General features: G+C 35.5%; 1 protein-coding gene across 3 annotated transcripts; it reads right to left on the bottom strand.

Moving 5' to 3' along the window:
• Window positions 1-1,114: 1,114 nt before the first annotated feature.
• On the bottom strand, window positions 1,115-19,251 carry LOC126829580 (zinc finger protein 585A). Of its 3 annotated transcripts, none has more exons than XM_050559527.2 (4): window positions 19,115-19,248; window positions 11,551-14,207; window positions 7,603-7,770; window positions 1,115-1,698 (listed from the first exon to the last, which is right to left on the bottom strand). In XM_050559527.2, the coding sequence occupies exons 2-4, from the start codon at window positions 14,156-14,158 to the stop codon at window positions 1,247-1,249; spliced, it is 3,228 nt and encodes a 1,075-aa protein (XP_050415484.1). In that variant the 5' UTR covers window positions 14,159-14,207; window positions 19,115-19,248; the 3' UTR covers window positions 1,115-1,246. The 3 variants fall into 3 exon arrangements, with proteins under 3 accessions (XP_050415484.1, XP_050415485.1, XP_050415486.1); XM_050559528.2 differs by having other exon boundaries at window positions 19,009-19,121; XM_050559529.2 differs by lacking the exons at window positions 1,115-1,698; window positions 7,603-7,770 and adding an exon at window positions 10,045-11,294 and having other exon boundaries at window positions 19,115-19,251.
• Between the last annotated feature and the right edge of the window lie 342 nt (window positions 19,252-19,593).

The raw sequence follows: 19,593 nt of genomic DNA, 5'->3' as shown, positions 1-19,593 counted from the left end.
CGAGTCCATACCGGACTCTTTACGACTATCTGATGACCAAAATAAAGAATGATCTTACCAAACTTAAACACAGAGCAGACCCCCCCCCCCCAAAAAAAAACCCCCTTGTTTTTTAGATTATCCTAATAATACCTAAACTAAATTAATCGTAGTTTTTCATGTGTTTTGTAGATTTACAGTGCAAATGAAGACTGACATACACCATGCAGTGTCCTATGAGGGAAATGGGTAGGGTTAAGGCCGCCATGACCAACTCTTATTACGAATACCACCTGTCAAGCATTTGAGTTTGCATCGCGGGTTGACATTCCTGAAATTCTGGTTTGCCAAAAGTAAGAGCCTCCTGTACGTTGAGGTAATTAGTGTGTACATTTCAAATATTGATCTTGCCTCTGCTGGGGTGGTTAGGGTTAGGATAAGACTCATGATTCACACTATTTTGGAAAGATTAGTTAAAAGGAAATGTATCACCGAAAAACAGTTTGACTATCTTTCGGCAAAAGCGACATTTTTACACATTTCCAAAATTCCGATACCGGATTCAACATTACATGGTGCAGGCTTAAATGTGGACATAAGATGAGCACGACAGGGATGTAATAAACTTTTTTAAAAAGTCCAATATCTTGTGGAAGTCTTGTCATAAAAAACGCCACAGACCAAAAATACTTATCAAAATCACATTCCACAGACTAAATTTTAATCAGATTTATTTAGTCAAACTTCTGTCCAATATCTTTTGGAACTAGCTCTTGTGAAAAATTCCACACAAAAGCCCACAAACCTTGCCATAAATAACTGATAGAGGCGACGTCAATATACGACCACATTTCGATATGGGCGTATAATATATATAGACAGAAATGGGGTTTAACGTCCACTCGACACAAACTAGGTCATTTCGGGGCAAACATATGATTCAATTTTTATTTATATTTTTATGCTTTGGCGTAGAGGTCTTTAGCAGTGGAAGGAAACCCACGGGGTTGGACAGATGATCCTACTCCTAGTCACGTACAAGCTGAGAATTGACAGACCTTATGGGTTCACTGGATGTCTGGACGGACAGGGTGACAGCATAATACGCCTACACTTACATATTGGTCTACAAAAAGCGCTTTTTTATTTGTTTTATTCATTACCAATGAAATAACACAAAATAAAAAAAATTAAAAAAACGTGTGGTTTTTGATCACTTCTATTTAAGTGATTATGTAGTTTTCTTTTTAAATTTAAAGTAAAGAGTTTATGGATGTTGATAACTATTGTTCAGTAACAATTCATTAACAGATTGTGAATGATTAGGATCATTTAATATATCCATCATACTAGAATAAACAGATGAAATGGGCATGGATATATCTAGATTACTAGATACCTGTTGTTCAACAAACTCTTGTTGTACAGATTCATCAGTTAAACCTGTACCAGATACTATTTTTTTTAAAGATGTACAAGTACAGTTTATAACATCACTAGAAGAACCATATACAACACCACAACAGTAGCACTTATACACTATATCTTGTTTATGATGACGTCGTTTGTGACTGTCATATCCACTACGACTCTTATATTTATGTCCACATAATTCACACTGATAAAGTATAATCCCTTCATGTGATGCTAGATGTTCTTTATATAAAGCTAGATGTTTAAAAGAAGAATTACACTGTCCACATGTATACGGTCTCTCACCTGAAATAAAAACAAATTATTTAACTAAAGAGTATAACTTGCTGGGTGAACCGTCACAAATTTCAAACAGATTCCTTGGATTATGAACAAACTACTTAAAGATACATTATGGGAGATAAGATAAAGAGATGGCAGTTCTCGCTATAATAGTTAAAAACTAGATAGTGTAAAGGGAATTTGCTGAAAATTTCAGTCAAATTGATCCACTATGAGCCGAGAAAGAAGCGGGTGGAATTTTTGCACAGTCTGGGTCATCATAACTAAAATCATTAATAAATACAGCATAGTCTCGATTATCCACTTTTATTGATTTAATTATCAATAGCCGTTAGCGGCATATATGAATCTAATCCAGCCAACATCGAAGGCTAGCCTTGACATCGAGAGTTTATTATGGTCTGGATAAGTTAATTAATGTCTAATTGATAATTTAGATAAAATTTCAAGACTAAAGAAAGACTTGTAATAAGCAGATTTTGCTCTTGCATAATGCATGTTTAATAATGGGTATTAAAAATTTCCATGTGTTTGAAATCCAAAGTACAATTAAATATCCCATCGTGCTACTTTTCGGCACCAACTGGTTTAATAAAGACAGGCACATTCCATTCTCGGACAACAGTGCTTCTGCCAACTCCTCAAATTCCAACTGTCAAGGATTCTTTTACCTGCATGCCAATGTGTACACGGGGCCTCATTTTTCATCACTACTGAACGTCTAAGACGCTGTTCCTCGCTAAGACAGCTGGTATGGGGGAAACCAGTCTAAACAAGCCAGAGAACTTCCTTAGCCAACACTGCATTCAGTCTTAAGACCAACTAGAAATCAGCCAGATTTCTTCAAGTTTGGGGAATGTGACCTCAAAGATTTGTTGAAGAGAATCCTGTCATCAACCTCTCAAAGACAATAAATTGTAGCCCAAATAGTATCTATTCAGATGGTGTATTGTTATAACAATCTGAACGACAGACTCACCCTACCTGCAGAGAAGTGACTCTGACACAGTGAATAGCCATGATATCCATATGACGTTATCTAAACATCACAGGTCATGAGGTCACATCAACAAACAAATGTAAACACCATCATTATGATCATTATCAACATTGCAAGACACAATGTTACATTGTAAACAATAGCCTTCTTGCAGCCTTTAGGACTGTATAATCCGTACAGAACATCTTATCGCTTCTTCCAATGATTTTCACAAAAATAACATCTACAACTCTAGATTTGACGTCGGCATATTGGCACTATTTTGTGCTTCGATCGTGTCTATTTCAGATATACACAATCAATTCTGTTAATGTTTTTAGCGTGGGGATTGACTAAAAGTTAATTTATTTCAGTTCTAAACAAAAATTTAAAACTTTTAACGCAATTTTAAAAAAATAGCCAAATTCTGGCTGGGATTACTGAGCAAAATGGCCATTCACTGTATACGTGCGAAAAAAAAGCCAGCTACCATTTAATTTTCGTACGTTGTTATAAGTGTCATATTACACTGCTCTATATTTAGAATGTAAAACTAAAGCTAGATGGGTTTGGAATCAGATTCTATGATATTTGAATAAGAGAATAAGAAAAACTAATCAAATTAAACACAGAAATAAACAAATTTAATAACAATTTAGTATAATAAAAAAAATTGATTTGAATATTACATAATGTAATAATAAGCTTATTAATTTGATGTAATATCTACAGCAGCTTGTCTAAGCCAGGGTATAAAATATCTTACATTCTCATATACTTTGATATTGACCAATTTGATGTTAACCAATTAAATGATTTTGGAACTTTTTCTTGTGGAGATTAATATTCATAAGTAAAACAAGGGTTGTTGAGCACATTACGATTGTATAACTCTTGCCAATTATATATTGATTTCTATAGAAAGGGGTCAATATCGAAATATTAATGGCCTATTGGTCCATCGTACACTACTATTTACGAACTTATCAATTATCAGTAAAAGAAAATTTGATCCAAAATTATCTATTTTGGTGCAAAAATATGAACATTTATTGATTATTTACATACAGGGAAAAGGTCACCCCAAAACAATCTACATGTACATGTATTTGTTATTTAAAGGAGCTAAATCGTTAATATTTAGAACCTAGAAATTGACACAAATGGTTCGCAACACAAATAATAATGTAATATGAATGTACATAAACTGATTTAGTATTTATTGAGCATGCTCTCCAGATAGGAATATGACGTAACCGTTTGAATTACTCGTGGAATATATCTAGCCTCGTCCTTCGAGTCCCTTGTTATAAATGGCACTTAAAAGTATTCGTGAACCAATGGTAAAATGTTTATTTTGTCTTACAATTTTATGGAAGCCTATAACTACCATTCATAATTTCTACTTTTCGCCCCTTCAAAACACGAAAGTCGAAAAGAGACCTTGAAAGTAGAGACTACATCAACTTCCGAGGCGAAAAGACAACAGTACGACAGCAAGCCAAAATCAAAGGTCGCTAATATCGCCATCAATACTAGACTTTATAGACTTTTTTGTTAACGCGAATTTATTGTCAATGTCAACAAAACAGTACACCTTCAATAATGTATTATAACAATATTACTTATATTCTCTGTCACCACAGAGTTCTTGATGTGGAAATTTACACGGAAATATTTATTTATGGCTAGGGATATAATATCATATCTTTCTTATCTAAATTAGATCCTGCTTATATATATATATCCTGCTCTTATAGTAGGGTGACCCACCATAATTAAATATCTCCATATATCTCGACAATTACGCCACAATATTTATATATATGCCAAGCCTCAAATCAGTTTCACACAATTATAGTCACTAAAAAAACGATCATGTTGTACTTAATAAGCTATGACCATTAATCATCTATAAATAATAGACTGAAAACTGGTTCCAAGAGTCGTCCATAACATCCAGACACTTTTGAGTAAAAGTTAGGTTATGTGCCCTTGTTTTGAAATTAGTCTCGCTTAACCAGCCTATCGACCATTCTACGTCTGATTGACATGTCGGGATAATCAAGACTACTTTTTTACGAAACATAACAGAAAGCTAGAACAAGAAATTGAATTTAGAAATAAGCATGTTAGGTAGCTCAACAATCGTTTTAAGAAGCTTGTAAAAGTAAAATGAAACTACTGCTAGTATCATGTTCCTGTCTAACCCGAGTGATTCAGAGATATTATTTATACTAAACCAAAAGATGCCGCTCTTAACGGTACAGTTAATGATCAAGTGATTTAAAAAATGAAACGAACGTAATTTCTAAATCTGCTGTAATAACCAAGAAGCTTAATTTTACTGCTATTCAAAATCGTCAACAATAAATTTTTTACGGCTGTAATAGTTGATAGATTTGTAGAGAATTGCACGTGCCATGGCTATTTATAGTATCATACTGTCAGAAAGTTGGTCTCGGCACGGCGAATGTGCACGCTTCAGTGGTAGTCTCGAACTATCAGCGGTGGACTGTATTTCTGTGAGTACATGGGTCACCCTACTTATATATATATATATATATATATATATCAACAATAAGCAGGATGTAATTAAATTAGATCCTGCTATCAACAATAAGCAGGATGTAATTTACATAAGAAAGATATGATATCCCTAGCCATAAATAAATATTTCCGTGTAAATTTCCACATCAAGAACTCATAGTTGGGTGAAATTCGTTTATAAATGTGCATTATTCTTACAATTGATAATTACAGCCCAATAGTAAATGTTTAATACGTCCGCACAGTGTTACTTAGTTCAGTCAGCTATATTTTAATGAATCTTAATCCACCTTAATTACCCCCCATTTATATCTATATCATATTTCCCTAATCACCTGTCTCCAATATTCTTTGTTTTACATTATTAAACATACATTATGGAAGATTAGATAAAGAGCTGGCAGTTCTCACTATAATAGTTAACAACAATATACGACCACATTTCAATGTGGGGGTATAAAAAAAATGGCACAATTACTATAATAGGATGATGGGAACAAAGTTTCATAAACATATCTTAAATGGTTTATTAGATCTGTTCTGGATAAAAAAAAGGAAGTACAGACGAAGCCCTTAACTTTGTTCGGTGTGGGATAAGTACGTGATGATGACTGTTCATTTTTTCAATGGCAGACTTTTGTTTTAATGATTTTGCTGTTAAAAGTGGGCAGGAGTGAAGAAGTTGAGGGCTATAATCTATATATCATACTATTTATCATTCTATTGTAAGTTATCCCATGTTATAATGGTCAGGTGAGTTAACAGATCATTAACAAAATACTCTTAAACACTGACCTCATTTACTGACATATTTCTTAGTTTAATCCCAATAAAATGGAGAGAGAGAGAAAAAGTGAGAGAGAACAAAAACTAGGTCATTTCTGGACCAACATACCCTACATTTTTAAAGCAAAAATTTTCTTGCACAGTGTTTTTTTTTTAGCAGTGAGCGGATCCAGAGAAAACCCTTCATTGGTAATAAGATGAATCACGCCTTCTCATTTTGTCGTAACTTCTACTTTTCGACTTTTTGACTTTCGTGTTTTGAAGAGACGAAAAGTAGAGATTATGAACGGTACTTATAGGCTTCTATACAATTTGGATATCATAAGCATAGGCCTATCCTTTCCTGGTAAAATCACAACATCAACGTTCATTTAAATTGACAAATAATTCGTGTTTTCAATGCCGGAAGACTGTGGATGATATTGAGTTAAAGACTTAGCTACTTTGATATACAGTGTGAATTTTAATATGAAATATATTTGAAAAAAGCGTCTGCCATGCAAGAGACGCCCACATTTCGCAAGAGATGGACAGAGAACAAGCTAAAAAATGAGGTCATCATCCAGGCAGACACGGTGTGGTATCGACAGGAACTCAGAACTTTGGGATATGAATATATAACCTGACAAGCTAAAAAAAAACCCCACGATTTCTCGTAAAATAGGGGCCACAAGGCAAGAAGTTAGGCCCGATATACGCAAACATCAAACCGAGATCTTCGATACATAAACATATAATATTAAGTTTTTTTCAAAACCGGATATAAATCGTTAGAGGGACCACAGCCACGAAATTCAAACCCAGGGTGTAACGGTGTATATTTAAACGGTTTTTAAAATCGGGTATAAACTGTACTTTTTGGTACACCCAGGGTCCATAATCTAGGAGGTTACGGACCGATATGTGCGAATATGGAAAGAAACAAAAATCCGTGGAATATAGACATATATTTTAAGTTTGATCAAAATCGGATAAAAAAAATTTCTGACTTCTACAGTGTCCACAACCTTGGTATTATATACTTTTACACTATTTGCGAACGAGGAGCGGGCAGTTTCAATCTGATTTTCATGAAATTCAAACTCAACCCTCATAAGGGTGGAATGGTGATATGTTAGAACAGCTTTTAATATTGGATAAAATGCCAATATCGAAAGGAACCGCGTGTCCACAAATAAATTGTGGGCTGACAGGGGCAACTCAATACACATCCACTTGAAAATGTGGGCGTACAAAAATAGCTCAGCATGATAAAACTTGGTTTTTGGAAGACTAAACAACTGATATCAAAGACTTTATATAAAATGAGATTTTTATTTTAGAAATTAAAATGTTAAGTTATTTGATACTCCCACTGGCCGGTTCATAGTTGTCAACGCTTATAGTAATTTATATTAGGGCAATGCTACTCAAGACGGACAGGTTGTTTAGATCAGCATACCAAGCAATTAAAATCAGTGAACCGGACCAAACCCAAATATCCAAAATTTAGCACTTTTTCTTAGATAGTCCTAGCACTGTATTACTGAACCAGCATCTTACTCAGGTAGGACAATGGCAACAAACAAGAATTGATGGCACTTGTGTCTTACCTGTATGATTTCTCATGTGTACAACTAGATTACCAGTTTTTCTAAAGACTTTGCCACAATCTGGACATTGATATGGTTTTTCACCTGTGTGAGTTCTGATGTGCATCTTTAAATGTGTTATCTGCTTAAATGTAGACCCACATTGATCACATTGAAACGGGCGTTCACCTGAAAAATATACAAACAAGCGGTTGTCATGCAAGATACGTTCACATTTTGGAGCAGATGGACTGAGAACCTAAGAAAGCGAATTTTCGTACAACCTGGGGCTTAAACCATGCGCCAATATCGAAACTAACCAAGATCTTTGGTATATAAACATCAAAATCAGATAAAAATTGTGCCCTCTAGAGGGTCCACAACACTGGTAATACATGCTTATTATACTATCAATGTAAAGACAATCTCGGCCTGATTTTGGGCCGATTTTCACGAAATTCGAACTCAGCTGTCCTTAGTGTGTAACGGTGATATAATAATATGTTTTTTTAAATCGGATAAAAATTATGACCTCTATAGGGTCCACAAGCTAAAAAAGACAATTTTTCGTACAATCAGGGGCCATAATTCAGGAAGTTACGGTCCGATATGCGCGAATATCATAAGGAACCAAGTTGGATCTTTGGGTTATAAACTTACATTTCAAGTTTCAACAAAATTGGATAAAAATTGTGACCTCTATAGGGTCCACAACCTTGATATACCATATTTTTATGATATTTGAGAACGAACAGCGGCCATTTTGTCGGTCAATTTTGGGCCGATTTTCACGAAATTCGAACTTAGCCATTCTTAGGGTGTAACGGTGACATACATTAATAATACATTTTTTTAAATCAGATAAAAATTATGACCTCTATAGGGTCCACAAGCTAAAAACGCGATTTTTCGTACAATCAGGGGTCATAATTCAGGAAGTTACGTTTTCCGATATGCCCGAATATCGAAAGGAACCAAGATCTTTGGGTTATATAAGCATACATTTCAAGTTTAAACCAAATTGGATAAAAATTGTGACCTCTAAAGTGTTCACAAGCTAAAAACGTGATTTTTCTAACAATCAGGGGCCATAATCCATGAAGTTACAGTCCGATACATGCCAATTTCAAAAGGAACCGAGATCTTAGGGTGATAAACCCATATTTCAAGTTTTATTGAAATCGGATAAAAATTGTGACCTGTAGACTGTTCACAAACAATTGTGGACGGACGGAGAGGGGCAACGACAATGTACGTCCACATGAAAATGTGGGCGTATAAAAAGACAAATCGGTGCCAGACAAAATGACAGGCACCAGAGGTTTGGTGCTTGACAAACCTTGATTCTGTGCCTGACATTGTCTGTTACTTACAAGTGCCTTTTTTCCAGAATGGTTGGTTTGTTAAAAATGTCATCTTGGTTGGAGTTATTTCCCCTGTATCATCTTACAGTTAAGCACACTATTATTATATGAAAGACCAAACATCTCTTTATTCAAAGTTCTTAAAATTCTAAGTTCTTAATTCATAGTCCTTAATTCTTATTTCTTCATTTGTTGCATTTTGACATTTGTATACTAAAATTAACATTGTATCTTAAAATCAACATTCGTTTTACAAATCGGACATTTGTCAAATGTGAAATCAGACTTGTGAATTGTATCTTTCTTTAATTAAATTGTATTTTAATATAAAGATAAAATTTATTTCAGAAAATCAAAATATAACATTTACATTTCATCAGAAACATACAACGAATAACAAATCTAATCTCAAACATCAAATTTCCAAATACAAATTTGTTTGGTCTTCCATACATTATAGTATTAGACTATGACCTCCATCAGGTCAATACCTAACTATTATACATTGCAACAAATCATATGTACCAGTATATAAGGCAATAACGCAATATACACGTTAGGATTTCAGCATGTAGGCTAACATACAAATGAAGAGTCCAGGGGAAGAATTATCTGATGCCCCATTGACACTTTCACGCATTTTGAATCCGCAATGGTAATCATTAATGCGTACCAATGCGTATGGATATCATGTATTTTCACCTGTCAATCAAATAGTTTGTGCCGTTGCTGACCAACCTTTGCTCATAGTATGCAAAATCTGTTCGCACTAGTGTGCATTCGTACCATGTTAGTTGTCTCTCATGTGTCCCGCATCGTCCATCATTGTCCCGTTACAGTACGCAATATCTGCGGATAGTTTGCGCACAGTTTGCGCAGGTGACCGCGCACTTGTGCTATGGTACGCCAGTTCCTGCACTGTCAGGTATTGGTTACGCTAGTGTACTCAGTTTTAAGCATGCGTGACCATTTTGTGAGTCATTTTGTGGCATATATAAAGGAAAGGTATTGGGATATGGTCCATTCCGTCGGCAACTCTTCAAAATGATGAACTCCAGAGACCTTGAAGAAAGGAACCTTACTTTGCAAAACGTACATCTTACAGCAGCTGCTGGTCTACTACTTTTGGAAGAAGATGAAAGTGAACAAAATATTGTTCTACAATCAAAACCTGACACCGACAGAACGTCTGCCTGCAGCAAGAAAAGAAAAGTCAGGAGACTCTGGGTGAGGCAATGGTTGACAAGGAGACAACATTTTGGCCATTATGACCAGTTATTGTCGGAACTACACAAGGAAGTTCGCAGAGGTTACCAGAACTTCCTACGTATCACCCCCGAACTGTTTCAATAGATGATTGAAAAGTTGACCCCACACCTGAAGAAGAATTAAACATTGATGAGAGAACCTCTTGAAGCTATCGTCAAGGTCTACAAGCCAGAAGTATTAGTTTGTCCTAGAACAGAAGACCAGTGGAAGGCTATTGCTGAAGGTTTTAGTAGCAGTTGGAATTACCACAACTGTCTTGGAGCCGTTGACGGCAAGCATGTTGCTATGAAGAAACCCCCCCGCGGAGGCCTCTGATTGTTGCGGCGTCTGTGAGTGAAGCAAACCTGCCAATGAGTATATGAGAGTAAACTATGAGCACCAGTGAGTAAATTATGAGCACCAGTGAGTACACTGTGAGGATCAATGAGTAAACTGTGAGCACCAATGAGTGACACACGTCAAGTGGCAGGAAGAATTCCTGACCACTGGCAGATACCTACATCAACCCATGAGCACCATTGCTGATCTTGTCGTACCAGTGATGAACCTTGCGCACCAATGCGTGACATTGAGTACCCTTCAGTGCGTGACATAATTTCCATTGACACTTTTACGCACCGGGTACGCATAGTTTACGAAAATGGTACGCCCTGGAGTGCGTGGCATGAGCTTGGACAAATCCAAGGTTTTGGGTCGGCACTGTCACGCATGACACGCAATAGTACGCATAGTTTACGACTGTTTCCCGCAATGGTAGGCATAGTTTCCGTCTTGGTACGAACTTTAGCGTACCAAAGCGTACCACGATTGCATGAAAGTGTCAATGGGGCATAAGTCACATTTTTGTCTTTTCGCATAAAAGGCAAAACATACTTTTGGATGAGAATGTTGGACGCAAACAGAACAACGAATGGGTTTAATTACAACTTCAAAATGATGTTTAATACGAATCACAATTACCAGTACAACTGACTTTCAATTTTCAGCCAAATTAAGGTCAAATAAATACGATGGACTTGTATTTGTCTGGGAGGCCATTTCAGAAGGGCCTTGGTTCGATGTGACTCTGATCGTTGTTACCTGAAATTGATTGTTCCACAGAAAGCTTATAGAATTTGCTACCAGATGGCGCCATTGACTGGGGCTTGTTGAAAAAGTGACTTAGATCATTCTTCCCCGGGGCTCCTCAAATGGGAACAGCAAAATTCTGCAGAAATACACACAAGTATTAAACTGGAGATAATAATAATAATAATACTGGGTCCCACAGAAGTTATTATTAAATAAAGAATGCTACTATGATTGGCTATAATATGAGTGAAATTAATTGTACTACCTGTATGCGTTCTCATATGGCTCTTTAAACAATCCACACGAACAGATTTAAAACAAATTTCACAATTAATCTTTATATCTCTCCTTTTTTTAATGTCATTATGCTTATCATGAGATAGCATATGTTTCTTTAAATAATATTCATATTTATATTCTCTTCCACATTTCTCACAAATAAGTCCTGATCGATTATGTGATTTCATGTGTAGTTTCAGATTATTTACATCTTTACCACACACTACACACATAAGACTACCCTTTTTATTAACAATCTTGGCACATTTTCTATTTCTAGAAGGTAGTTCATGATCAGAATTACAATTATCTAGATCCTTTTCCTTTTCTGAATTATTTTCAACAGCAAATATATCATCGGCATCATCTGGTGGACACAGATCACTTTGTAATAAACTGTCATCATTTATACACTCATCAGTTTTATCTTTTACAATCTTTACTGGTTTACTTGATTTCCGTTTTCTACAAGTTGTAGATTTCGAAAGTGGGATACCAGTCATTAAGGAATTTTCAGCCAATATTTCTTCTATTTTATGTCTTCTTTTTCTTAAAGGTTTATTCTTTTCACTTTCATCAAAGGAGACAGTTATTGCTTCATCAGAACTATCACTATTCTTATTTTCTTTTGTAGTTTCATTTCTTTTGGTGGCTGTCAACTTTTTAGTTGGCATATTTTGAGAACTAACACTGTCATTAAATATTTGTAATGCATGGTTTAGCACATGATCTCTTAACAGTACAACAGAATCTATTACATCACCGCAATATGAACATACAAATGTACTTTTATTGTCTTCGTGAGATTTGAGATGAGAAATCAAAAGATTTTTTCTCAGATACAATTTACCACATAACAAACATTTCAGCTTTTTACCGACCTTTTTGAATAGAATATTATTTTGAAGAGTGGTTTTAATGTGTTGAATATCCGTATCATGTGATCTATTACTTGTATTGGTTTTATTATTATCTGGTTCAGCTGGTATCAACATGGTTTTATTACTGGGTACTGGTGTAACACTTACAGAAATTTTATCAGTTACCTCCCCTCTTTTCTTATGATTTCGTCTATGAACATCGAAAGCACTCTGTTTACCATATGCTTTTCCGCAAACCTGACATTCATATAATTTAATCTGTCTATGTTCCGCTATATGTTCAACAAATGTTCGTTTATATTTGAATTTTTTATCACAATACTGACAGGAGTAAGGGGTCTCTCCGGTATGAATTCGTTGGTGTATTTTTAAATAGTTTTGACGTGAAAACGTTTTACCACACACAGAACAAACAGATACACGACTCTTATTATTACTGGTTTTATTGACTACTTTACATTCATAAAGTTTGTTATCATGCTGAGCTTCATGTTCTTTAAATGTACGTTTATATGTAAATTTTTTACCACAAACTGAACACTGATAAGGTTTATAACCAGTATGACTATTCATGTGAATCTTTAGATATGAAGCTCTTGTATGTTTCTTGTGGGTTTCGTGAGACTGTTTATCTTTAAAACCATCAACTTTATTCTGTTTTTGTTTGTTTCGCATTTGGTCAAGCAATGTTTGCTTCTGTCCTGTTTTACCGAAGTTAGTTTTATCCGGTGTAGCCGAAGAGTATGATTCTATATCTGTAGAGGTTTGTTTATCTGATGTATAATCTGTTGTATGTACCTCCTCCATATTGGATGTAGAGCTGGGATCACATGATGAATTTAGAATATCTAAGTTAGGTTTCAATCCACTGCTAATAGGGAAAACAGATTTCTGTGCTGAAATCCATTGGTCCCCATGTGTAATAGCTGATTGTGTATTAGTACTTGTAGTACATGGTGAGCTATTTATATTTGTTGTATGATTATTATTAACCATCATAGATTGTTCAGATATACATGTTTCTAGTAGATTACTACAATCTGTATTCAACATATTACTTTCATCTAACGGTTTCATTCCAGTAGCTATATTTTCTTCACCTTGCCTTATTGATGGAATTGGATTACAAGTAAAAGATGAACCAGGTAGAATACTAGAAGGTAAATTATATATACTATCTATATGTGGTTTATTTGTGAAGTTAGGTGTAATTGAGTTTACGCTATTATTATAGTGTATTGTAGGGACAGTCTCATTAGATAATAAGCCAGACATTGTGTGCAATGGATTGTGTTCTTGTGATGCAGGAAGAATATCCGAGTTTGTAGAAGTTAATATATACTCTCCAGGTTTCCTATTATATGGTACTGTATATGATCTAGTATCCATTGTCTCTAATACGGAAGACATCTGTTGATAAAGAGCATTAGTTTGTGGACTAAATAACATTGATGAACAGGTTTTTGATGTTGCTACAGGTTGCTTAAAAGGACTAAGACTAGCTAAGTGGCAAGCCTGTGCCATTAAATCTAATTTTTCAGAGGCACGACTTGTGCACTGAGAATGATCTATATGTGGAAGGCTTGGTTTACTAGTAACATAGACTGTATCTGAAAGAGGTGAAGTGGAAACATCAAAACTTTGTTTCCTTCCATTATTATGAAAATCTTCTACCAACTCTACTCTACATCTTTGATTTTGGAAATCATCCATTGTTATTTACTAAGTAACATCTGCCAATCTTTCCATCTTGTATATATTCCTGAAAAGAAAAAAACAAATGTTTTTAATAAGGTGATGGTTTGGACCAGGCCCGTAGCCATTTAAGGGGGGGGGGGGGTTAGAGAATCCCCCGTGGTATGCTTCCTATCCCCAAATGAAGGGCAGTACCGGGGTCCTCCCCATTGACAGATCATGAGGTCGCCGGGCCCTGAGACAGCCTAGCTGCTAGTGACAAGATGATCTGAAATTTCAACCTGAAATGGTGTCTGTGGTGTATATCGCGGGCGGGAAGTCATATACTTAGTTCTAAGCAGAAATGAGAACATTTACAACACATAAAAATCTGATAACGGGTAATAACCCATAAGTAATTATCAGAAAACATTAGTGTGAATGAATGAATGAAATGGATTTTTTAGCCTCTAGAGCGTCCACAAGATTTTTCAAAGTGACCAAGGGCCATAACTCTGGGAGTTATTATCGGAAAATCGTTGAAAATGACTAGGTTTCTTTGTCTCATGACCTTAAACACTGTGTATAAGTTTAAAGTCAATCAGATATTGACTTTAGCCACAAGAGCTTCTACAAGATTTTTCAAAGAGGTCAAGGGCTATAACTTTGGCAGTTATTATCGAAACTAGTTGAAAATCAATAGCCTTCTTCATCTTATGACCTTAAACAGTGCGTATAAATTTAAAGTCAATTAGATATTAGCATTAGCTACAAGAGCTTCTACAAGATTTTTCAATTGGTCAAGGGCTATAACTCAGGCAGTTATTATCGAAACTAGTTGAAAATCAATAGCCTTCTTCATGTTATGACCTTAAACAGTGCATATAAATTTAAAGTCAATCAGATATTAGCATTAGCCTTTAGAGTGTCCACAAGATATTTCAAAGTGATCAAGGGCCATAACTCTGGCAGTAATTAATTTAGTCCACAGTCGCCATCATCTCTTTTGAAATTTACCTGCCACAAATGCATTTTTCTGGTATATAACAATATACATTGTGTGGGGACATGTTATAAAATTGGTGGAAATATTAACTTTAGCCTCTAGAGCGTCCATGAGATTTTTCAAAGTGATCAAGGGCCATAACTCTCGCAGTAATCATCTGAAATTGCTGAAAATCAATAGGATTTTTCGTCTCATGACCTTAAACACTGTGTATAAATTTAAAGTCGATCGGATATTAACTTTAGCCTCTACAGCGTTCACAAGATTTTTCAAAGTGATCAAGGGACATAACTCTGGGAGTAATTATTGGAAATCACTGCAAATCAATAGGATTCTTCATCTCATGACCTTAAACACTGTGTGTAAATTTAAATTCAATCGGATAGTAAATTTAACCTCTAGAATGTCTACCAGTAATTGTGGATCCCTGCCCGACAAGAATATGTTTCACGATTTTGGGGAAATGGGTCTTCATTATTTTTTTCTATAAAATAAAAATAAGCAATTTGCCTCTGTTGCCCTCGTCATGATCCATCACTGGTCCTCCCCCAGAAAATTTTGAAAATTGGACGGCCGCAAACACGTTTTCCAGTGCAGAAAATCATTCTCTAGCGATTAGCGAACTCTGAACAATGAACATACCGTTCAGTTTGCACTGTTAAAATATTTAACTGAACATTAATTAATTGATTAAAATTAAAATAAAAAATTTAAAATTATGAAAATAAATCACTTTATATACATTCATATTACATTAATATGTGATTTTAGACCCATTTTTGTCAATTTAGAGCTTTCAAAGAATAGAGTCATAGCTTGGCTTTAAGTAACGATAAAGGGGAGCAACCATTTTTTCCAGCTCAACTTAATTATGGTGTAACGGTGACCTATTTGAACAGTTTTTAAAATCAAATGACAATTGTGACCTTTATAGGGTATACCAGCTAAAAACATGATTTTTCGTACAATCAGGGACCATAATCCAGGAAGGAACAGTCCGATATGTGCCAATATCGAAAGAAACCCTTGGGATATAAACATATGCTTACAGTTTCATCAGAGTGCCCACAAGCGTACAATTAAGGGCTATAATCCAGGAAGTTATGGTCCAATACATACTGTAACAATATCAATCACCGGTTGCCATGCATGATATGACCACATTTTGCAAGAGATGGACTGAGAACAAACTAAACAAAAAATGCAATTTTTTGCACAATCAAGGACTATAATCCAGGAAGTTACGTTTCGATATGCACAAATATCGAAAGGAGAGATCTTTTGCATATAAACATATATCTTAAGTTTCATAAAGATCAGATAAAAATTTTCACTTCTATATATAGTGTCCACAACCTTGGTATTACATACTTATACACTATATGTCAAACTAAGCAGATAATAAATGTAGCCTAGCAGGGCGAATCGACCGAAGGATGGACCAATGGAGGCAACAGCAATATACAACATTTCCATGTGGGCCTATAAAAATTATATAAGCTTACGGATGCAACCCCATGTTTTCATGCTATTCCAGCAGTTGAAAACGGCAATTTCAAAGTAGTCTAATACAATGCCAATCAATCATTTAAAGTGCACAGAGACGCGATCGTGAGGAGAAAAGTTTGAAAATTTAAAGGGGCGGCAGCAAACACATTTTCCTGCTATTCTAGCCTGTAATTAAATATAGCAACTTCAATGTTGTCCAATATAGCCTAATTTAGGTGGCTGATCTGAATCATTCATTTAGTCCACGGAGTCGATGTCATCTCTTTCCAGAAGAACATTTTGAAATTTACCAGCCAAAAAAGTATTTTTCTGCTATAAACAATATAAATTGTGTGGGGACGCATGTCTTATAAAATTGGTGTGAATAGTTATTCATTACCATGCAACATACAATTACCATAGATTTGAAATGAGGCTGATGGTCTTTCAATAAAAAAAAAACAGCAGCTACCAGGCAGGATACGACCAAATTTTGCAAGAGATGGATAGAGAACAAGCTAAAAACGAACACGATTTTTTGTACAATCAGGTACAATAACCCAGAAAGTTATGGTCTGAAATGTGCAAATATCAAAAGGAACTGAGATCTTTCGATAGATTGAAATAGACCTAGCTGTTTTATAATGTATTATACATTTAAAGGAGCTAAATTGCTAATGTTTGGGACCTAGAAATTGACACAAATAGGTCGCAAACTCACAATACATATAATAATGTAATATGAATGTATATAAACTGATTTACATTCAATCGTTTCCGTTTTTACTCTAATTTCAAATTAGTTATGTTCGGCGAAATATGCCAGAAGTGTCAATCGAATGGCAATCTCTAGCGTCTGGTTATTCCAGTCTACACCAATAGTATTTATTATACATGCTCTCCAAATATGAATATGGCCTCACCGTTTGACACAACTTGTGGAATATGTCTAGCCTCGTTCTTCGAGTCCCTAAGTACAAATGGCGCTGAAACGCATTACGGTACACGATTTGTAAAATGTTTATTTTGTCTTAAATATTGGATATCAGAAGCCCACCTTTTCACGATACGATAACAACACCAATGTTGATTTAAATTGACAAATTTACCAATGGTAAATAAAAATGTTTATTTTGTCTTAAATACGGATATCAGAAGCCCATCTTTTCACGATACAATAACACAAATGTTGAATTAAATTTACAACTAATTTGTGTTTTCAATGTTGACGACTTTGGATGATATTGATTTAGACACTTAGCTACTTTTAAAATATACTTTTCAAAAAAAGTGGGGGATATTCAGAAACAATACTAAACTGTGGAAATGCACTGCTGTTTTTATTAGAGGTAACCAGTGTATGTTGATAAAAAGGCCAATTGTGTACACATGAACATAAACAGTTCATATGGGCGGCTTATCTGACGGCCCCATTTCACTCGCAAAGAGATACACCGTCAAAAGTGAAAATGGACGTTTTTGATTTTTGTCTTCATAATGAGTAATTGCTCCACCAATCCTCAGACATTCAGCAATTTGTCATGGCATGCTCCTAATTAACCGTCCAATCATGATTTGGGGTAATTTGCCCCACTCCTCTTGCAGTGCTACGGCCAATTCTTGCAATGTTGTCGGTTGACATTGACGTCGACGAACACGTTTCCTGATCAAATTAAACGTAACACACTAAAGCAAAGATTCGCTAAACAGTAAATCGTATGCAAGAACCGATAAGAAAGCAAACAATATGGTTAGGATAAACCAGCACGCGGCAGTTTTCATCAACCTTTCCTTGAACTGTCAAATTTGACAATGAACCCCTCCCACGTGTAGGCCCTATGGCGCTAAAAATAGCGTGTCGCATGTGCAGCTCAGTGGTTCTGTTGGGGTGATAAGTTCTTCATATGAACATACTCTCATTAAAGCATGTCAAGTGTCTGTGACTATTTATTATATCACAACCTGCAATAGGTATTTGCATTTCAATATCCCCTACTTTTTTTGAAGAGTATAAATTAGTCTGATGGGAGGAATCTGGGGTTTTCGAGGTGAGTTCTCTATCGATTGTACGTGAATTCCGGTGATGGTAAGTAAGTAAGTGAGGATTCCGACTTTTAACTCGGTCCCAATATTTACTGCTGACCAGTTTGCAGCTGGTATAATCCAAAAAAGGTGGATTTACGAGACTAAAAAAAAATACTGATTTACTGCAGTATTGACTCTATTATTGAGACTTTGTACTGTAGGCCTACTGAGACTTTGTTGGGTTTTGTTGTGAAGTGTGTGAGAGAATTAAACAATTCATTTTATTTTTTTTTGGCCTAAAGCAAAGTTGACTTATCGTGTAAAGTGACTAACTAACTGTCTGAAAGCATTGCTCAGTTAGCCTACTTACATTCGAGGAACTCTTCAATGTACAGTTGTATGCTTCAACGTCGTTGACTTATCGTGTAAAGTGACTAACTAACTGTCTGAAAGCATTGCTCACCTAGCCTACTTACATTCGAGGAACTCTTCAAAGTTCAATGTACAGTTGTATGCTTCAACGTCGCTCATGCGATTTATCATGGAGAACACTATCCGTTGACAGCAAATAAGGGGATGATTTTAGCCACCAGAGCAGCTTTACGTATTCATGATTGACAGCTGTGTCAGCCTTCACCTTGGAAGTATCAAGGGAAATAATTTGAACAACTGGATGCAGACCACAAATGCATTTTGACTGTAAAATGAAAGATTTATACCGAGAGAGAGATGGGGTTTAACATCCACTCGACACAAAATATGTCATTTCGGGACTAACATATGATTTAATTTTATTTCAATAATTCGCTTGCGCGTAGGGGTCTTTAGCAGTGGGAGGAAATCAGATGAAGACCTTGAGAAAACCAACGAGTTTGGGCAGGCGATCTTATAACTTCCATGATTGTCACATACAACCAGGGAATCGAAATCGAAACCATGCTAGTTGACTAAATGA

The sequence above is a fragment of the Patella vulgata genome, chromosome 8 (assembly GCF_932274485.2).
Source record: "Patella vulgata chromosome 8, xgPatVulg1.2, whole genome shotgun sequence".
Lineage (NCBI taxonomy): Eukaryota > Metazoa > Mollusca > Gastropoda > Patellidae > Patella > Patella vulgata.
This window is presented reverse-complemented; position numbering and strand designations above follow the sequence as displayed.

Coding starts and splice junctions, on each gene's coding strand:
- LOC126829580 (XM_050559527.2), bottom strand. CDS start 14,158: ATGGATGATTTCCAAAATCAAAGATGTAGAGTAGAGTTGGTAGAAGAT. Junction 7,771..11,550: donor CCATATGAGAACGCATACAG/GTAGTACAATTA, acceptor TATATTTTTCAG/GTGAACGCCCGTTTCAATGT. Junction 1,699..7,602: donor ACACATGAGAAATCATACAG/GTAAGACACAAG, acceptor TTTTTATTTCAG/GTGAGAGACCGTATACATGT.